This window comes from Xiphophorus couchianus, chromosome 4 (assembly GCF_001444195.1).
Source record: "Xiphophorus couchianus chromosome 4, X_couchianus-1.0, whole genome shotgun sequence".
NCBI lineage: Eukaryota > Metazoa > Chordata > Actinopteri > Cyprinodontiformes > Poeciliidae > Xiphophorus > Xiphophorus couchianus.
This window is the reverse complement of record NC_040231.1, coordinates 19,159,832-19,176,878: the sequence shown is the minus strand read 5'-3', so window position 1 is coordinate 19,176,878 and position 17,047 is coordinate 19,159,832. Positions and strand designations below refer to the sequence as shown.

Genomic DNA, 17,047 nt, shown 5'->3' with positions numbered 1-17,047 from the left:
TCACTGGATAAAAAAAGACAACAGGAGAGGGAATAAATTCTGGAAATATATTTTCCTCCTCATACTTTGTATAGACCTTGAGAATACTTGCGTTCTGTTCCTTTCCACAGCAATAAGTCCCGTATTATACAATAAGAGTCACTATCAAGCAAGTATGATAAAAGGTAAACAGTTTTATTATCTTGAGCTGAATCTGTAGCATTGCCACATGACTTGTATGGAGCAGCAGGCATTCAGAAACCCGACCTGTATATTCTGTGCAGTATTTGAAAGAACATGACAAAAAAAAAATCATGAGCAAGGATGGAGTATGAAGTAACAAATCTGTCTTTACCTCAATAAGATGTATCATTGCTAAATTAAACATTCTCCAAAAAAGAAGAAGCATCAAATGGGAAAAACCAAGTATAATTGATGAAACAGCAGACTGGATATCGCACCAACTTAGCCAAACAAGCAGCCTTTAAAAAAAATGTTTATATATGTAAATTTAAACCAAATAAAATTCCACTTCCAGACAAAACTAATTCCTTCTGTTTGCAATATCATTAAAATTAACACATAATTATGGTAAACAACCTGTACACCTAAACTTCTTAAAATCTTTCTTAAATTAACAATTGTTCAATTTTACAAACATGGTACATACACATTTAAGTATAACCAGCTGTATTCAAAATAGTTACTATTCTTATTCTATGCGACTAATAAATTTTTAATACAAAAATCTTTCCAGGAGCATGCAGTAACTGTTTCCCTCCATGATGCTCAAGGGCACTTTGCCTGGATGGTCTTCCATGCTTCAACACACCTGAACTGAGTTAGTGGATAATTGAAAGGCCTCTGCAGAACCAGGTGAGACTGATCGAAGCAGCGACACAGGTAGTGCAGCAGATCAAATAACAAAAACATACTTAGCAATAAATCAAATGGAGATTTTGCAAGATTTTAAAGTTGTTCTCTCACTCTTACATTTATTTCTAGCACAGTTAACTGAACAAAAACATTACTAAAAAAGAAATCAAACAGCAGCTGCAGGGTGACTTGAAGATGACCAGCATTATGTGACATTGTTTAGGGCAGTAAATTTTAGGTAAACTTTTAACGACAATCTTCCCTTCACAGAAATATATATTTTCTAGATAGATCTGTCACAAATCAGATCAATGCATTAAAATGTACTTGCTTTTGAAATGAATATGTTCAGATTTCAGCTCTTTTGTTTTTCTTCCTGAACTTATCTGTAGAAAATCTTAAAAATGTTTTTTTTTTATCTAAAGAAGTTGGGAGGGTAGCCTAAAAGGCGATGCAAGAACAACAGAGAGAAGCCAAGAATGAATTTTTATATTTTAAAGCTCTTTAAAACCGTTACTGCACAAATCCAAGAAACTCCTCAATCAACTGTGACTGTATAGTCCACTGCATGCCAAAGCCACAGAAGAGACTTAAACACTGCTCTATATGGATGGTAAATATTCTTATTTCTTTGCACTTCTCTAGAATAATTATCAATACAGGTCATTGGTGGGTCATTTTCAATTCTGTTCATATAATCTGAAGATTGCTGCTATAAAATGTGTATCGGGGATAACAGATCTGATATATGCCAATCTTCATTTGTATGTAAAAACCTAAATGCTGGTTGTACCTGTTAAAGTGGTCTTAGGATCGAGGGACATCGCCCCTCTCTAAGTATGAGTTTAAGTACAGCGAAAGTCCGGTGTTGATTTTTTTGTTTTGTTTTGACACCGTTATGCCAGGTTATGCTGGCCTTGTGCAACATCCTGCTGGTTTGGCAGTTCACCGTGATGAGCCTGGGGTTGTCCTTGCTGAGGTAAGTCTTGATTGTGATGCTCTTGTGGCGTGTCCTGATGGTGTTGGGGTGTCTCCTGATGTCCTGGCGGGTGGGCTTCTTGATCAGGATGCAGTTGGTTGTCAGCTGCATGGACCTCAGGGACGGCGTTTCCTTCGACTGCAACATGAAAAACAGTTTTATATTCGCTGCCAAGGCAGGACATTTCAACAACAACAACAAAAAAAGTGCAATCAATACTTACCGTGAACGTCTGGAGGAGGATCTACTTTCTCTGACTTCAGTCGTTCCATATGTTCAACAGCCTGGAAAGAGTTTTGATTAGACTTTCTAATATTTGGAAATTGGAAGGCATATTGTTATTAGTAACAATAATGTTAAAAACAACATATGAAGATATAATGATAAAAAAAATTGGCATAGGGAAGATTATTTAAATTGGTCAAACTTTTCCTGTAATAATTGCACTCCAGAAATATCCAATTTGGAATGCTCTATTGTAACCAGCAAGAAACTATTTGTACCCTCTCTTTATCAGAAATTGTTGTTTTAAAATGGTTAGTTTTCTGGGGTATGTTTTTAATAAGGTTGCAGCAATTCCAGAGACTTATTGGTAGCTAGCTTTATCCATGTTCTTCTGAACAAAACATAGCTAATCATATCCTTAACATAGAGGTTTTTACTTTGTCATTATTTACATTCAAGAATGATTTCGTTAGCAAGCTTAGCGTATGTTAGCAAGCAGGTAATTAGCTAAAACTGGTAGCAATTGCTAACTATGACAAATCCCACCATCCTCATTGCAACTCATTTTTTCACCAACATGGAACATGGAACCCAGGTGTAGGGGATTTTCTCAGACTCTGTATCCAGTCCTTACCTGCTGGAGTTCAACTTTCTGTGCATTCAGCTGCTCCTGCTGTCGTTCCAGCTCCTCTCTCTGTTTTTGAAGATCAACAGTCCTCTGATTGAGGTCCTGTTCTTGCTGAGCCAGATGCTCCTCGAACTCTCTCATCTCCTCATCTGTATAAGCCTGATTCTGCTCCAGAGTCTGACCAAAAATACAGTAGGAAATCATTTCAACAGGTATGCATGTATGTTTATGCTAATCATTTTAGGAATAAGTACCTGCTTAATATTGCGACAGCCTCATGCTGTTTCTTACCTCCCAGCTATCTGGCTCCAGGAATTCCTTTTTCTTTGTAGCAACCAGAAACTCATCTAAAGACACCAACCTGTCTTTGTTGGAATCCACCTAAACCAGAAAGTTAGAACAGTGAGAATTTCAGGTCAGACTCGTTTCAAACGACAAGCTCATGGCATTGGGTTGAACATCAACACACAGACATCAAAAAAGAGGTAGACATAATTAACTTTGCCCATTAATATAAGCAGCCCAAACTTTATCATAGGGCTCCATAATGTTATGCTGCCACTTCATTAGGTACAGCCATTAAATTGGTTGTTGCCACAAACAGTGAATCAGCCAATCACAGGGCAGCAACTCGGTGAAAAGAGACATGTGTGGTCTTAAAGCAGATGGGATACAACAGCAGAGGATCACACCAGGTGCCTCTTCCATCTGCACCAGAAACGACACTATAACGCACAAAGACTTGCTAAAACATTAGATAATAACTTAGAGAAATGTCAATGTAATCATGTAAAACTTTTTTATTTTAAATTACAATTAATTACTTTTATGTTTTTTTTTTAATAGCCTGCTGAATCTATGCCACAAAGAATTAAAGCTGTTTGGAAAGAAAGAGGGTCTAAGCCAGTATGAGCATAGAAAAGAAGAAAAAACTTTTAAAATAAAATTGATGACCTCGTTCATAACATGCTCTCTCATCCGCAGCCTCTCCTCTTCCATCTCCACCATATCATCCTCTTCATTGGTGGGGTCATAGATTTTTTCCAGCTGAAATGATACAGTGAGACAGATTGTATTAAATCAGTCACTGAAAAGTAACATTTTTATATGCTGTGGCTTTACCTCCTTGGTGAACAATGCTTCAAGCTCTTGTTCATCGAAGAAACCATCTCCATTAGTATCTGCATTTAAAGGGAATAAAATGAAAGAAATGTATGCAAATTTCTTTGATTAAAAAAAAGAAACAGCATTAAATGAAAGGCTGATAATCCTATTTTACGAAGCGATTGCTGGTGAAAGGTTACCATGCAGGTTGAAAAAGGTCTTTGGATCAAAGTCCTCAGGGTCTAATCCATCAGCTTCCTCCCAAACCTCTTTTAGTTGATTTTGGCTGCCCTACATTATGACATTAAAACATAGCTCAGTTTATTTAGAACCATGTTGCAGACAGAAAAATAATTAATCAACTGTGTGAACACCATACTTTAATTGTAAAGCTTAAATCTTAAAACTAGAATATTGCAGCGTGCTATTAGCTTTTTATGCTTCTCCGGTCAATGCCACTCACTGGGTGGTTGACTTTAGGGTGATCCGCATGCTTCTTCTTCATCTCCTCATAGTGGTCCTCTTCTTTCTTTCTCTGCTCCTCATCCAGAGTTTTCAGGTGCTCCTGCCTGTCGTGCTCCTTCATCATCTCATACCTCTTAAACTCCTCATGCCTCTCTTTGTCGAAGTTTTCCAGATCACTCGTTGCCTGTAAGCATTTGAAAACATTTAGAGAGGTTAAAAATGTAACTTTTTAAATGCAGCATAGGCTCCCTTAGCAGTTAATGACCGTGACATGTGTGGTTTAGCCATCTAGTCTACAACGAATACTTGTATTCCTATTTTGTATTTCTTGTTGAGATTTCCTGAACAATTTATTATATTTCAACCATGCCATCTTTGTATGCATGTTGACATTTGAAAATAAACCTTGAAAATTAGATGTATCTGATTGCAAATCAAAATATATAATTAAAAACAGAATGTTTTTGTGCAACAACTTACTTTGAAGATATCTACTCTAAGGTGGATCTTTAGATAAGGTAAATAAGGTAAAGGTGAGTTATGTGACACAGGCAGTAGGGCAAACTAACAAGCAGCAGGTATGCACAGATAAGAGAGTTGTTTTTCACAGTTTCAGTAATTTGACTCAAGAGTGACAACGAAAGTGTGTGTGAGGCTGTTCAATTCTGACTCTGAAGAAGATGGTTTTAGTGAACAGAAGGAAAAGGAAGATGGCAATCTATGGCTTTTCCTGGTAGGCTACTGAAGCCACATTACAGGCACTGTTTGGAAAAATCATTTACCTTATGTATTTGTGTATATTACCTTTATACATTTCATTAAAAGGTAAAAAAAAAGTTTTTCCATGTAAATATCTCATTTTACCAACTGGACACCTGCTGCAGCTAACAGACTAGTGCAGGCCCTATATGTAAATTTTTTGAAACACTGGAAGTTTATAATGTTAGTGGATGTATTTAGTCATTTTATTTTGTTGGTGGGTATATCCAAGTCAACTCCATAATTCGGAAATTATGGTACTGTATGATTTATGTTCTATATGTGTGAGAAAATATTAGAGGGGCAGATATTACCGATTTAATGAGCCGATCCAGATCTTCAACTTCAAAGGTGTGTGGGTTCATGTGGTTCAGATGCTCAAACTGCTTGAGAAGAGCCTGGTGGTCCACAGCTATGTCTGTTCAAAAGGTAAATGTTTCAATATTTAAAATCAAGACAAAATATAAACACATTTCCCAACAATAAGAATAAATATTTTAAGGATGTAGCATTCAATTTAAAATGTAAAAGCATAAAAGTAATGTACAGTTTTGCTGAACCTCCTACCATTTCCTCCTTCCAGATCATGCTTGGCTTTAAGCAGAGTCCTCAGTCGGTTTACTTCCTGCCTTTTCAATTCATCTAGTTTTGTTCTGACATGATGGCTGACAAAGTCCAGTTCTTGAGCCAGCTTGCCTTGCTAAGAAAAAATCAAGGAAACCAGGAAGGACAGATGTTTCTCTGAGGAAGCATGTCTTAACACATTATAGATAATTTTGCTTCTAAATATGAGTTTAACAAAGTGCTTAGGTGGTGTTACATTGCATTTTCAAAGCATTATAACAGTATAACAGCCAAGCAAGAGAGACACAGCCTACCTTAATGTCTTCCATGTCTGTATTGTGCAGCTTTTCTCTGAAATGCTGATCTTTCTCAAGAAAATCAATGACTTCCCTGAGATAGCGGTCATAGTGGAGTCCAGTGTCCTGTAAAATGTAACAAAGTCGACGGTTAAATCTCTAACCAAACCAATACCGATTATATTCACTGCACAGGGCCCCATTACTTTTCTAATATTACTTTGTGTCATAAAGTAACAGATTATTTAAAAAGTGGGTGAACTAACTACTGTTAACTATGTTTTGCTTACATTTACAAGAAAAGAGGGCTCTGCCATGGCTTCAACATAATTACACATTAATTAACGTCTATGTTTTCATGGTGGTGCTGGTTGTGTGTGAGTCGTGTGAATTTTTACCACACTGGCTGGTGGCTCATCAGGCTTCTTCTCTGCCTCTTTTACTTTTGTCTTGTCGATGCCGATGGGAACAGCCTGTAGGTGCTGAAGCTGCACCAGCAGCAGAACCCAGCCGGTGAGAAGAGCCGGGCTCCAGCACATCTGGGCATAAACATAAACACACATATTAAAATATTAGCCTGAATTAATTCACAGATTTAATCTTTGCACTACACAATTCAAATTAAAATCCTCCTGTCCCTGTGTGTACATTTTAGTAAGTATGTTTCGAAGCTTGCCTTTATATTGGTGGCTAATTATAAACTACAGGAAGCTGTTGGTGGTAGCTTTAGCTGCCCCTTTCAAATTTGGCATTAAAAAACAAATTAGGAACTAGTTTAACGTTGCCTTGATGGTCCGAGCCTCACGGTTTACAGTAATAAACGTGTCAAAGAGACTTCAGAGTAATGCTATTGGATTAACTAACAAGGACCACTGTCATGTCATTAAATACTCACTTTAATGTGAACCCTATCCACCATCTGCTCTGCTGCCCTGTCGTTACTACCGCTCAGCTGGATCTGCGTCCGTGGCTAACTGGCTAGTCAGCATGCTAGGTTGTGCGGCAGTTAGCATTACCCTTATTGGCTACTTCTGTGGAAATGAACAGCAGGTTGCGTTGCGTGGAACAGTACGTGGCGACATGAAGGCAGAACAGGTGGGCGTTCCGTCAAGTGGGAAAAAAAAAAAAAATCCAGGAAGCAAAATTAACTTTTTATGTTTTACTATTCTTTGACATAAAATGATGGTGGTTCTAATTCCAATAATTATGTTCAGTAACGTTTTATACTTGGTTTAAACACGTATTTTTCCACTTCAGTTACTCATATTAACTGAACATATTTTAGTAAAATATGTTCTTTCATAGTAGTGTATTAACTGACAGGATTTGTATCACTGAACATAATAACAGTGTAAATGGGGGAGCTTTGTGGCTTTAAATTATTATTAGCATTATTGTTGTTGTTTTCTAATCAGGTTTTAGTGTCACCAGGTCATTTACAAGGTGTGAGTGTTGAAAACGGCATTACTTGCTTTGCTTATTCCAAAAATAACTTCTGTGTGCAGAATCCCACAAACTGCAATGCGGTCCAAGCTTTCACTCGGCTTAAGAATCAGCTCTCTGTGATTAATGGGTCCAAGTCCAACTCTGTAGTTCTGCTCAGTGGCCTCTTGGGGAAACCTGACATGAAACCTTGTGGCTCTGCTTACAGATGAGCAGACTTCTCACAGCTGAATTATTCTCCTCTGGCCAATGAAAGTAAAGATATGAAGTTCTACATTATGTTTGTTTTTTTACATTGACTTGAATTTATATACTTTAACTTGGCAACCAATTGGGTAAAGTTTGTAATCATGCTGTGTTATTTTAAGAAATTCTGTCTTTAATTGTCTGTAACAGATTTTGATACAGTTGATCACATCCCAAGTTAATATATAAATATATCTATATTTAAGAATTTAGCAAAGCTTAGCATGCAAGTATGCTGTATCTCCAGAAGAGGGCGGAATTGTGCTTAATTTATCCTACTCTATAATTCTAATGCTTCAAGCTGTTCTAAAGACATATATGCTAGAAATAGGAACAACGTTTTCTTCAAAACAAAATTTTTTATTTTTCTGTTTGTTTAATTAAGAGTCTTACTACAACTATTTAAAGCCATGTTTTGTTGATTTTGTGGCAAATAAAAAATATGGTCTCCTCTTCCCCTACAGTTTCTAGCAGCATGACTGGCACAGCTCAGATAAAGCTTGGCACTTAGTTTTATAGATATTATATTTCTACTAAAATTGTGACTGCTGATGTAAAAAAAAAAAAGAAATCCAAAATTACTATTTATGAGCCTTGGCAGGCACAGCAAGATAATAAATCTAGTTTCTCTCTGGATGAGTGAGCTTATGACTAAATGTAATATTCCTGCCCTGTAGATGTCAGTATAATAGTTCAGTGAGCTGGGAGGTAATTAATCAATGTCTTAAGATCATAACCAAATTGAAAATGAGAGAAAGCTCTATAGAGTATGACGCTGATCAGCACTTCTTCTTTTTTCATCAACAGCTATATATTGATTAAATGTGCTGCAGACCAAAAAAGGAAGATTACTGTTAAAATATTGCACTTGTGCTGGTAATTTACATGCTCTTTAAAACTCTCTCATTTGGGGAGCATTTCTTACACTGTTGACATTAAGGGACACTTTAAACGTGAGCACCTCAGAGAAGACGGTAATGATTTTCGATGAAAGGTTGTGCCAGATGAATTAGAAACCAAACAAGCTGAAGAACATTACAAAGTGAGATTAAAGAAATCTTTGTTTTGTTTTCTGCTCTGCACCTCCACTAAGCTGTGATTCAGCGGGAAGAGACTCTCTGAGGGGAAGACAATAACATTGAGTCACCTTGCTGCATTGTGAACCTCTGGCAGCCCAGAGGCAGGATTCAGCAGCAGAGAATCCACTGCAGATCTGCACTGGACTGAGCAGCAACTGCATGTGAGTGTGTGTGTGTGTGTGTATGTATTTTCTATGAGTAAATTAGTATGTCCAAATGAAGGTCTGTACGGTGAAACGATGATAAATCATAACAAGGTCAAATAACAGCAACTGAGTACAGCAATGACATGATTACACTGCAGTATACAGTGTAACCGTCCTGCTGCTACCCTTCATGTCGCAGACAACTTGAGGGATGGGCATCTAATTTTGCAGTTGCAAAAATGTAATGCTGATTATTTCATTATTTCAGCTTCAGACTAAAAAAGTTTTTAGTTTATGCAAAGCTTTTCTGTTTTTAGGTTGACCCACTGTAACAATGCAGAGCACTGCATACAGAGCACTAAAATGCAGTAAGTTTTCTCATCCAATCTGCTGCACTTATGCGGTGCTGCTTTGACATGTCATATTAGGAACACAATGTATAATTTACCCTCTTTCTTATACGTTATGACTGAGAAGTAGGTTATACAATTATATTGCATATACATGTGTATCCTGTCATCTGTGGCATGGTTTGGGATGTCTCAGTATTTGCAACTGGGATTATAGCTGGTAAATAAATTAAAATGAAGAATATATTAGAGTAATTACAATATCATCAAAAATTGATACATGTATTCTATAGATTAATAGCATAATGTGATATTTTTCAGGGTTTTTTTTCAGTTTCATTTGATTATGATTTTCAGCTAATGGTAAGCCCAAATGTGATTAATCTAAAAACATAGAATATTATAATAGATCAATACAAAAACGTATATTTTATGATTAAACAGAAATCTTGTGTTATGACACAATTATAGGGAGGACAACAGCAGCCATTAGCAGACACCTGGTGGAACTGCATGTCTGCTGAACTTACCATACAAACTACTTCTCAGTCCAGCGTTCCTAAAACAGTGATTGTAAATGGCAAAATAGGGAAGTATAGTTGTGATGACATGCTGAAATAGGATTGTTGAAAAGGGTAGGAGCTTCTCAAAGTGACAGAAGCCAATTTCAAGTCATCAGATACACCTATGATACAAAGTCAAATTTTGTTTTATTTTTCATACAGTATTTTCATAGCAAATGACTGTAACAGTTACTAGGATTCGCTATAAAATAGCACTAAGGGTCTGGAAAATACATAACGCCTCCCAACCTCTCTAGTGAGCTGATTTCTCAGGCACACAAAGAAATGTTTAATCTCCCATTATCTTTGAGGAACAGAGCCATAAACCACTCTGTAGCATTTCAGCAAAGCCAACGTAAAAGTGAATCATAAATCAAATATTTATAGTGTTGTTGATCTCTTTTCTGACCCCATTTTCCCATCAAAAGACGCTCAAAGTTTAATAGAATCAACATTCTACAGAAAACCCATGACACCCAGAGATGAGACAATGTTTCAACTCTTTCCGTGACTGACAAATCAATAGGATGCAATGAAATGATATTACCCAGCGGGAACTATTATCTATTAATTTCAAATATATGATTTATTCCCAGTAAAAGAGCTTTTTTATGATGATGTAACACTTTGCCACCTGTCTCTTGAAGCTCAGTAAAATAACTCTTGTGATACTATACCCTGACATTGAACACTGGCTTCCCAGCCCTGAAGTGCAATTTATTGACAGAAGTGCTAAATTGAGCAGGCCTGTTTGATGCAGTGTAAGCAGTATTTTAATGTGTCATGGTCAGACAAGTCCTCTGTCCTTAAGGCATGACTGCAGCAAAGGCAGTTTGAAGCAGGCAAATTATTAGTCCTCCATACAACTGCTGTAAGAACACACACTTGAGAAAATAGTTTCACTAAACACAGATATGCTTCTGACTCCACACAACTTTGGCAGATGATGGGCAACAAGGCCTTATGCTACATCTAGATTTGCCGGCTTTCTTACTAAAGTATTCTGAACGTGCACATAAAATATTTAGGTGGTATGTTACACTGGGTCCATAGTTTTATTTTGATGATTATGGCTTACATGTAGCGAAAGCCTAAAAGTAAGTATCTCAGAAAACAATGATATTGTGAAAAAGTTAAATACTGGAAATTTATGAGTCCTTAATCAGCCACTTAACTCACCTAATTTTCTGAGCCTGTAAATGGTCTCTCGGTCTGGGTTAGTAGCCTACACACTCTCAGGGAAGACAGCTGACTTCACAGATGTCTAGAACAAGTCAATGACGGTCATTATTGGAGGGGAAGCCACAAAAGGCCATTACCAAAGAAGCTGAATTTTCAGAGTGCTAATGTTTCTTCTAAAGGTAAATAAAGCATTAATCAGAGAAGAAGGAGGAACTGCAGAGATCCACAGCTCATGTGGGGGAATCTATTGGCAAGACAACCATTAGTTGTGCATATAAATTTGGTCTTGATAGAAAATGCAAAGATTGTTGCAAGAAAGTCATAAAAAGCCCAGTTTGCGGTGTTCTACATGCCATGATGGGAACACAGCAAACTGGCTTTTGGCTTACATGCAATGTGTGCTGGAAAACGAACAACTACAGTACAGCGTCCATGCGATGGAACATGGCAGTGGTAGCATCGTAATGTGGAAATGATATTATTAAGCAAATACAGAGAAGATGGGGAGTTGAACAGAATGTGTATGGAGCTAAATATAAGACAAATATATACAGTATATATACACAAAATAAATAAAATAGAGAACTACTGTGGAACTGTTTATTTTCATGTGTTAAAAGTACAGCCATACAATAAATCCAACTGAGAATCTTTGGAAAGACTTTAAAATACATTTTCTCTCCATCCAATGTGACTGATCGATTTTGCAAAGACCAGACAAAAAAAGTATTTGTTGTATAGACGTGCAATGCTGGTAGAGACACAGAAACACAACTGTAGTTGCAGTAAAAAGTGGTTGAATCAAGTTTGACTCGGGGGGCATTAATACATTTGCATGACACTCGTTTCAAATTTTTGTTTGCAAACATTTAAAAAACAATGTTTCCTTTTCCTCCCACTTCCCAACTAGCTACTATGCGTGTTGTGTTTGTCACGTCACAAATAAAATACGCTGCTGTTCGTGGTTGTAATGTAACAAAATCCAACAACAGCACAAAGAGTTTCAGCACTTTAGCAATATCGTTCTCCGGTTGGACTTTCTAAATATTTTTTCCTGGATGAACTTAATCTTCCAGACCTCTGCTTTGTGAACGAACAGCTGGGAGGACGGCGCTCTTTGGTGGTGGTTGTGTGTTGCTCACTACTTCTTCTTTTTTTTTGTATTCTTCCCCTTTAAAAAATCCGCTGCCCTGGAGGTGGTATTATCTAGACTCCATGTAAAAAAGTCTTCGGAGTGGGAAGAGACGGGGAGGGGGGCAGTAGCCGAGCCTGAGAACAGGGATCATGGCGGCACCTCTCGGACGGGACACTCTACCTGACCACTGGTCGTACGGAGTTTGCAGAGATGGACGGGTCTTCTTTATTAAGTGAGCAGCACTGGGTCTTTAAGCCTACTTTGCGGGGCATTTTTAACTCTCCCTGTGGAAGTCTGTTTTGGCTCTTTTCTTTTTTTTTTTTTATTGCCCTTCAGTAACAGGTGTCTTTCTTGCAGCGATAAAACTCGTAGCACTACTTGGCTACATCCACGCACCGGCGAGCCTGTTAACTCGGGACACATGATACGATCAGGTAGGCTGCAGATAAATGATCTGATTTGCGGGATCCCCGGCGGGACACTGTTGCTGCAGCGTGTTTTCTTTCTGTGGTGGGTCCGCTCAGTATGCTCCTTTTTTTCGTCTTGCAGATTTGCCGAGAGGATGGGAAGAGGGCTTCACGGAAGAAGGAGCTAGTTATTTCATCAAGTGAGTGTGTATTTTTATTATTATTATTATTATTATTATTTTTCCCGTGCATTTTCCTCTAAATCGCTTGTTTCACGTGGACAGGGGCTTCTGCTGCTATGCAACACGCGTGGTCTGTTGCAGGTTTGTGAACACTAATTTATCTAAGGATGTAACCTACAGGGCATATGACACAAAAAACACGAAGACACATGGATTAACACAGGGATCTCATTTGATAGGTGAAACCAATTATCTCGGTCTGAGAGGAAAGTAGCAAAGCCTGTACAGGACAGACTGAAAGCTATTAAAATTCTCCTCACATCTTCCATGCAGGACCTCTACTCTCCCTCACACTCTGCCTCTCTCTCTCCATTAGATAGGTGTGCAATCTATGTGTGTGTGTGGCAGTGAGTGAGAGACTGTAAAGGTTGCAGGAGAGGGGTGTGACCATGTGGTGACAGAGATGTATGGCATGATTGCATTACTGAAGGGAGGGAGGACTGAATTTTCAAAGTCACACACACGCAGAACGATGGAGTTTCCTTTTTGTCAGATGTTCACGCACTTCCCACTTTAACTTCATTATTCATGTTCAAGCTGCACGGTGAATTGCTGGTTAGTTTTCCCGGAGCAGAAAGGTCATAGGTTCAAATCTTGATTAGCAAGCGACCTTTGTGTACGAAGTTTGCCTGTTTTGTAGGTGTAAATGTCTGCGTGATATTAAGTCATGTTTGTCTCTGTAATTGACTGACTCTGAAGAGGACAGTTTGTTTTAATATAGACTAAATAAGTATTGGCAAATGTTTTCTCTAGAATACTGGATTCTGGTTCCAATATTAGACAAAGGAATAACTACATATTACTTTAAAACTTTTTAGACCCCTTTCCCAATTCTTTTCACATTCCAACCACATTTGTTAATATGTTTTATTTGATTTTAAATTATGGACCAATACAAAATAGCACTTCATTTTGAAGCTCTGAGAAATCATAAATGTTTTTTTTTTTGTCATTGTTTTAATCAATAAAAACTTTTACTGGTAAAATTAAGCTTTTACCAATTATCTCTGTCTGCACTGGGGGACACAAATGTTTTCAGCCAATACTTTCTAGCTTTTGTCTTTTATTGTATGTCTCGTCCAGGTGTGCACATACATTTTCAAGTCTTGCCACATATTCACTTGGAATTTGATTAGGTAATTCAAAAACACTGACTATGCTTTGACCAAAACTATTTTATCATAGTCCTCGATGATTGTTTTGGGTTGTTGTCGTGTTGGAAAAATATAGTTTCAAAACATTTTTGGAATTTTCCAGTAGTCTTTTCTTGCCCACCTGTCTTTAACTCAGTTAATATTCCCATAATTTCTTACGTCTTTCCTGCACCACTTTCAGAAGAAAAGAAAGATGTTGGCATTATACTGCCACCATCATGTGTTCCTATTGTCAGTATTGCAACCTGTATGATTATTCATCACAATGATTCATCAACATAGCTTATCTAAATTTGCCGTACTCTTAGTTTTCCCCAGTTGTTCCAGACAGAGAACCTGTACTTGTGGCTTTACTTCGACAGAGTGGATAATAGCTACAAATTTGAAGGACTGGTTTTGTGACATAGCATGCACCAGTTTGTAAATTTGAGAGTATAATGAAGAAAAATCTGTAGTAATCTAAGATAGCTAAAGATGTTTCAAATCCCTACACTAAAAAACACATACAATGGTGTTGGACAATAAATTTGTTGCTCCTGCCCCGCTTTGTGGGAAGAATAAAAAGCTCTTTGTACTTCTTTATTTGCCTACTTTTTCCCAAACAATATGCTTGTGAAGTTGTGGGATATATGGCATCCTAACACTCACGGCTTTGAACGCAGCCTTGTGTTGCCCATTTAGCTCTTTAGAAATGTCATAGTTTGAGAACTTATGGGCTGCTCTTTTGTGACTGTGTTTGGATCACAGTCAAATTATTATTTCCATGTCTGCTTTTTGAGTCTAAAGGAGCAATTTTTCTGCAAATATGCCCTTTTTTCATGTAATTTTTTTCTCTGTTCTTTCTAATTTCTAATCAAATGTATTATACATTCCTTCCCTTAAAGATTAGCCACTTAACCAATCAACTGAGAAAACTGAACTATGATTTTGGAGAGTTTTATGTAGGGAGATATAACTTATTTTACATTTTTTCAGAATGATAAATAAAAAATGGTTGCAGACTTTGCCTTTTTTGTACACCACTCCTACTTTGTTATTCCAGCAGTTTGCTGACCACAGATTCCTAGTTAATTTATTACTGCCCCTTGTTGAAAACATGAGTTAGGTTGGCAGAATAGATTAAAAACAGTCAACAAAGCAGGAAGATCTTAACTGCTTTGGAGCAAGGGAAGCTTTGGGTTGTACTGTCAGGTCAAGATACTTGGCAAAAAGGATAGAGCACAGTGAAGATGGTTTGAGCTGAACAGCTTTTCAAACCCTGATTTGTATTATTAAGACTTGGAAAGGATCAAGACAACTTAAACTTTGGCCCTATTTAGGCACTTAAAATGATTGCAAGTTTCATTTGCCAGAAATGGGTAGTAGAAATTCAGCTTTTTGAAATGTTTTTATTCAGTCTACAAGGATAAGCATCTGTTGTGAATATACTTAAATTTCTATTTGTGACTATGATGCTTTGTTTTGTCTCATAATTTTATCCCACTGACAAATCATCCTTATTTGGAAGTTATTTTTGTAATAAATTGCTCAAAACAAGTAAACTGTGCAATATTAGCAGGATGCCCATGCTGATTTTCTTTCTATTACTGAACTGTCCAGAAGGTACACACAACAACAAACTCAAGAGCTGAAGTCCACATGCTGCTGCCGTGACAACAGTCTGTAGACATGGTGGTGTGTTGATGGTGGAGTTTAGTTGAGCGGAGGCACAAAGGAAGCATTGTTCGTGCAGCTTGACGGTGGCAGGACTCACGTTTACTCAGCGGGCTGCGGGTCAGCTCGCTGCCTGCAGGCCATCGCTGCTTGATTAATGCTTAACAGTGTTGTGGTGAATTGTGGGCTTAGGTCATCCCAGAAATATTCCACCGGTGTTTAGCTTGAGGTACTTTTGATCCAGTGATATTAGCGAACTGATACACTTAAAAATGATAAAGGAAAAGAAAAGAAGCATTACATGTGTGGCAGTAGATTGAAATAGTCTGTGTGTTGCTGTCTTCCTTTGGGAGGACCTCAGAGGAACTGACCCATTTTGAAATTCATGTTCCAAAATCAAGAGAGGAAAGATGGTTTTTGCTGCAGGTCTGTCCGTTGAGATCTTTTAGCCTGGCTAGTACAGATCAACAGAAGCAAGAGAAAGGGAGGAAACAAAAGGCTGAACTTTTAAAAGACACAAGGGATACATTTAATTTATTAGGGTGCTAAAGAGCCATACTACTTAAAATCTTACATAGGAGAATAGCTGTCAGGCACAATGTTTGGACCACAGAGGAAAAGCCTTTTAATTAACTTATGAAAAGGAATAAATCACTGTCTAAAATAATTTCCAGGTGAAAGCTGGGGAAGGTGGGGTTTCACATCACCCACACTCACCAAGCATAGGAAATGTGCAATTCTATAGCTCCCTGAGGGGGAAAAAAATGACCCCGCTGAGGTACAATGATGTCCTGTTGAGGACTTGGTTCACATTGTTGAACGATCTCACAATGATGTTGGAGAATTCAGCAGTGTTTGATATCCACATCAAAACTTACTGTTTTCACACTACAGAAAAATAACTACCTAACCCTCTTTTTTTAACTTTGTTTACTCATCACAGACAAAAACCTCAGTCAATATTTCATTGTTGCCCAAGATTTTTAATGACTGTTTATCTTCCTGTAGTCCCACAGCTTATTATGTATTCAGGTTGTGCTTGCGTTTTTGAAATAGCTGACTGTTTTGACCAGAACAGCAGGAGTTAATTAGCCATCAGATGTTTTGGGAGTTTTGAAGCAGAGCTTTTTAAATCCATTGAAAATAAAGCCAAGTATCCCTACAGGCCAGTTATCCCCAAACTGCCTTAATGAAGCTTTCTTTTTCTGCAAACGCATCAAATTTATGCCTCATTGCTATGGTCAAAACAACCCTGGAAAATCGGATGTGGGAAACTAGCCCGAACATTGTCTTATGCAGTTTAGAATTAAAAGTTTTCTGCATTAAATGTTCGAGTATACGTTTTTATTGTATTATATGGAGAGATACATTCAACTACGGGGGGACCTGCTCAGTCAAGAAAAATGTGTTTTCTACTGTGTCTACTGCTTTATTTTGTTGAAATTGTATCTTTGACAATTGGTTTAAAGTGTATACTTTCAAAATGAGCAAAAACATCTGTTGTGTTTATGCTGTGTCATTTCAGAGAAGGCACTTGTACCATAGATGTAAGACTTACAGGCATTGCTTAAT

General features: G+C 37.6%; 2 protein-coding genes across 10 annotated transcripts in view; one reads left to right on the top strand and one right to left on the bottom strand.

The window, feature by feature from the left end:
• Positions 1-153: 153 nt before the first annotated feature.
• On the bottom strand, positions 154-6,922 carry nucb2a (nucleobindin 2a). The gene is made up of 13 exons (XM_028015434.1): positions 6,771-6,922; positions 6,274-6,414; positions 5,894-6,001; positions 5,583-5,715; positions 5,330-5,433; positions 4,255-4,440; positions 3,992-4,082; positions 3,810-3,868; positions 3,642-3,734; positions 2,979-3,068; positions 2,694-2,864; positions 2,058-2,118; positions 154-1,972 (listed from the first exon to the last, which is right to left on the bottom strand). The coding sequence occupies exons 1-13, from the start codon at positions 6,792-6,794 to the stop codon at positions 1,752-1,754; spliced, it is 1,482 nt and encodes a 493-aa protein (XP_027871235.1). The 5' UTR covers positions 6,795-6,922; the 3' UTR covers positions 154-1,751.
• A 5,184-nt stretch (positions 6,923-12,106) lies between these two features.
• The window catches only part of plekha7b (pleckstrin homology domain containing, family A member 7b), a 78,628-nt gene continuing 73,687 nt past the window's right edge, over positions 12,107-17,047 (top strand). For 5 of the 9 annotated variants that reach the window (XM_028015412.1, XM_028015413.1, XM_028015411.1 and 2 more), the window contains exons 1-4: positions 12,108-12,251; positions 12,377-12,453; positions 12,569-12,626; positions 12,711-12,749. In XM_028015412.1, coding sequence (XP_027871213.1) covers positions 12,169-12,251; positions 12,377-12,453; positions 12,569-12,626; positions 12,711-12,749 — 257 coding nt within the window. In that variant the 5' untranslated portion in view covers positions 12,108-12,168. Of the gene's footprint in view, positions 12,252-12,376; positions 12,454-12,568; positions 12,627-12,710; positions 12,750-17,047 lie in introns of all 9 variants that reach the window. The other 4 variants (XM_028015420.1, XM_028015418.1, XM_028015410.1 and 1 more) reach the window with 2 other exon arrangements.

Bases quoted from the DNA above. Each gene is read 5' to 3' on its own strand.
- nucb2a (XM_028015434.1), bottom strand. From the start codon at position 6,794: ATGGTGGATAGGGTTCACATTAAA. The intron at 5,716-5,893 runs GTAGGCTGTGTC...ATTTTTTCTTAG, and splicing joins CAGACATGGAAGACATTAAG to CAAGGCAAGCTGGCTCAAGA. The intron at 5,434-5,582 runs GTAGGAGGTTCA...CCTTTTGAACAG, and splicing joins TGATCTGGAAGGAGGAAATG to ACATAGCTGTGGACCACCAG.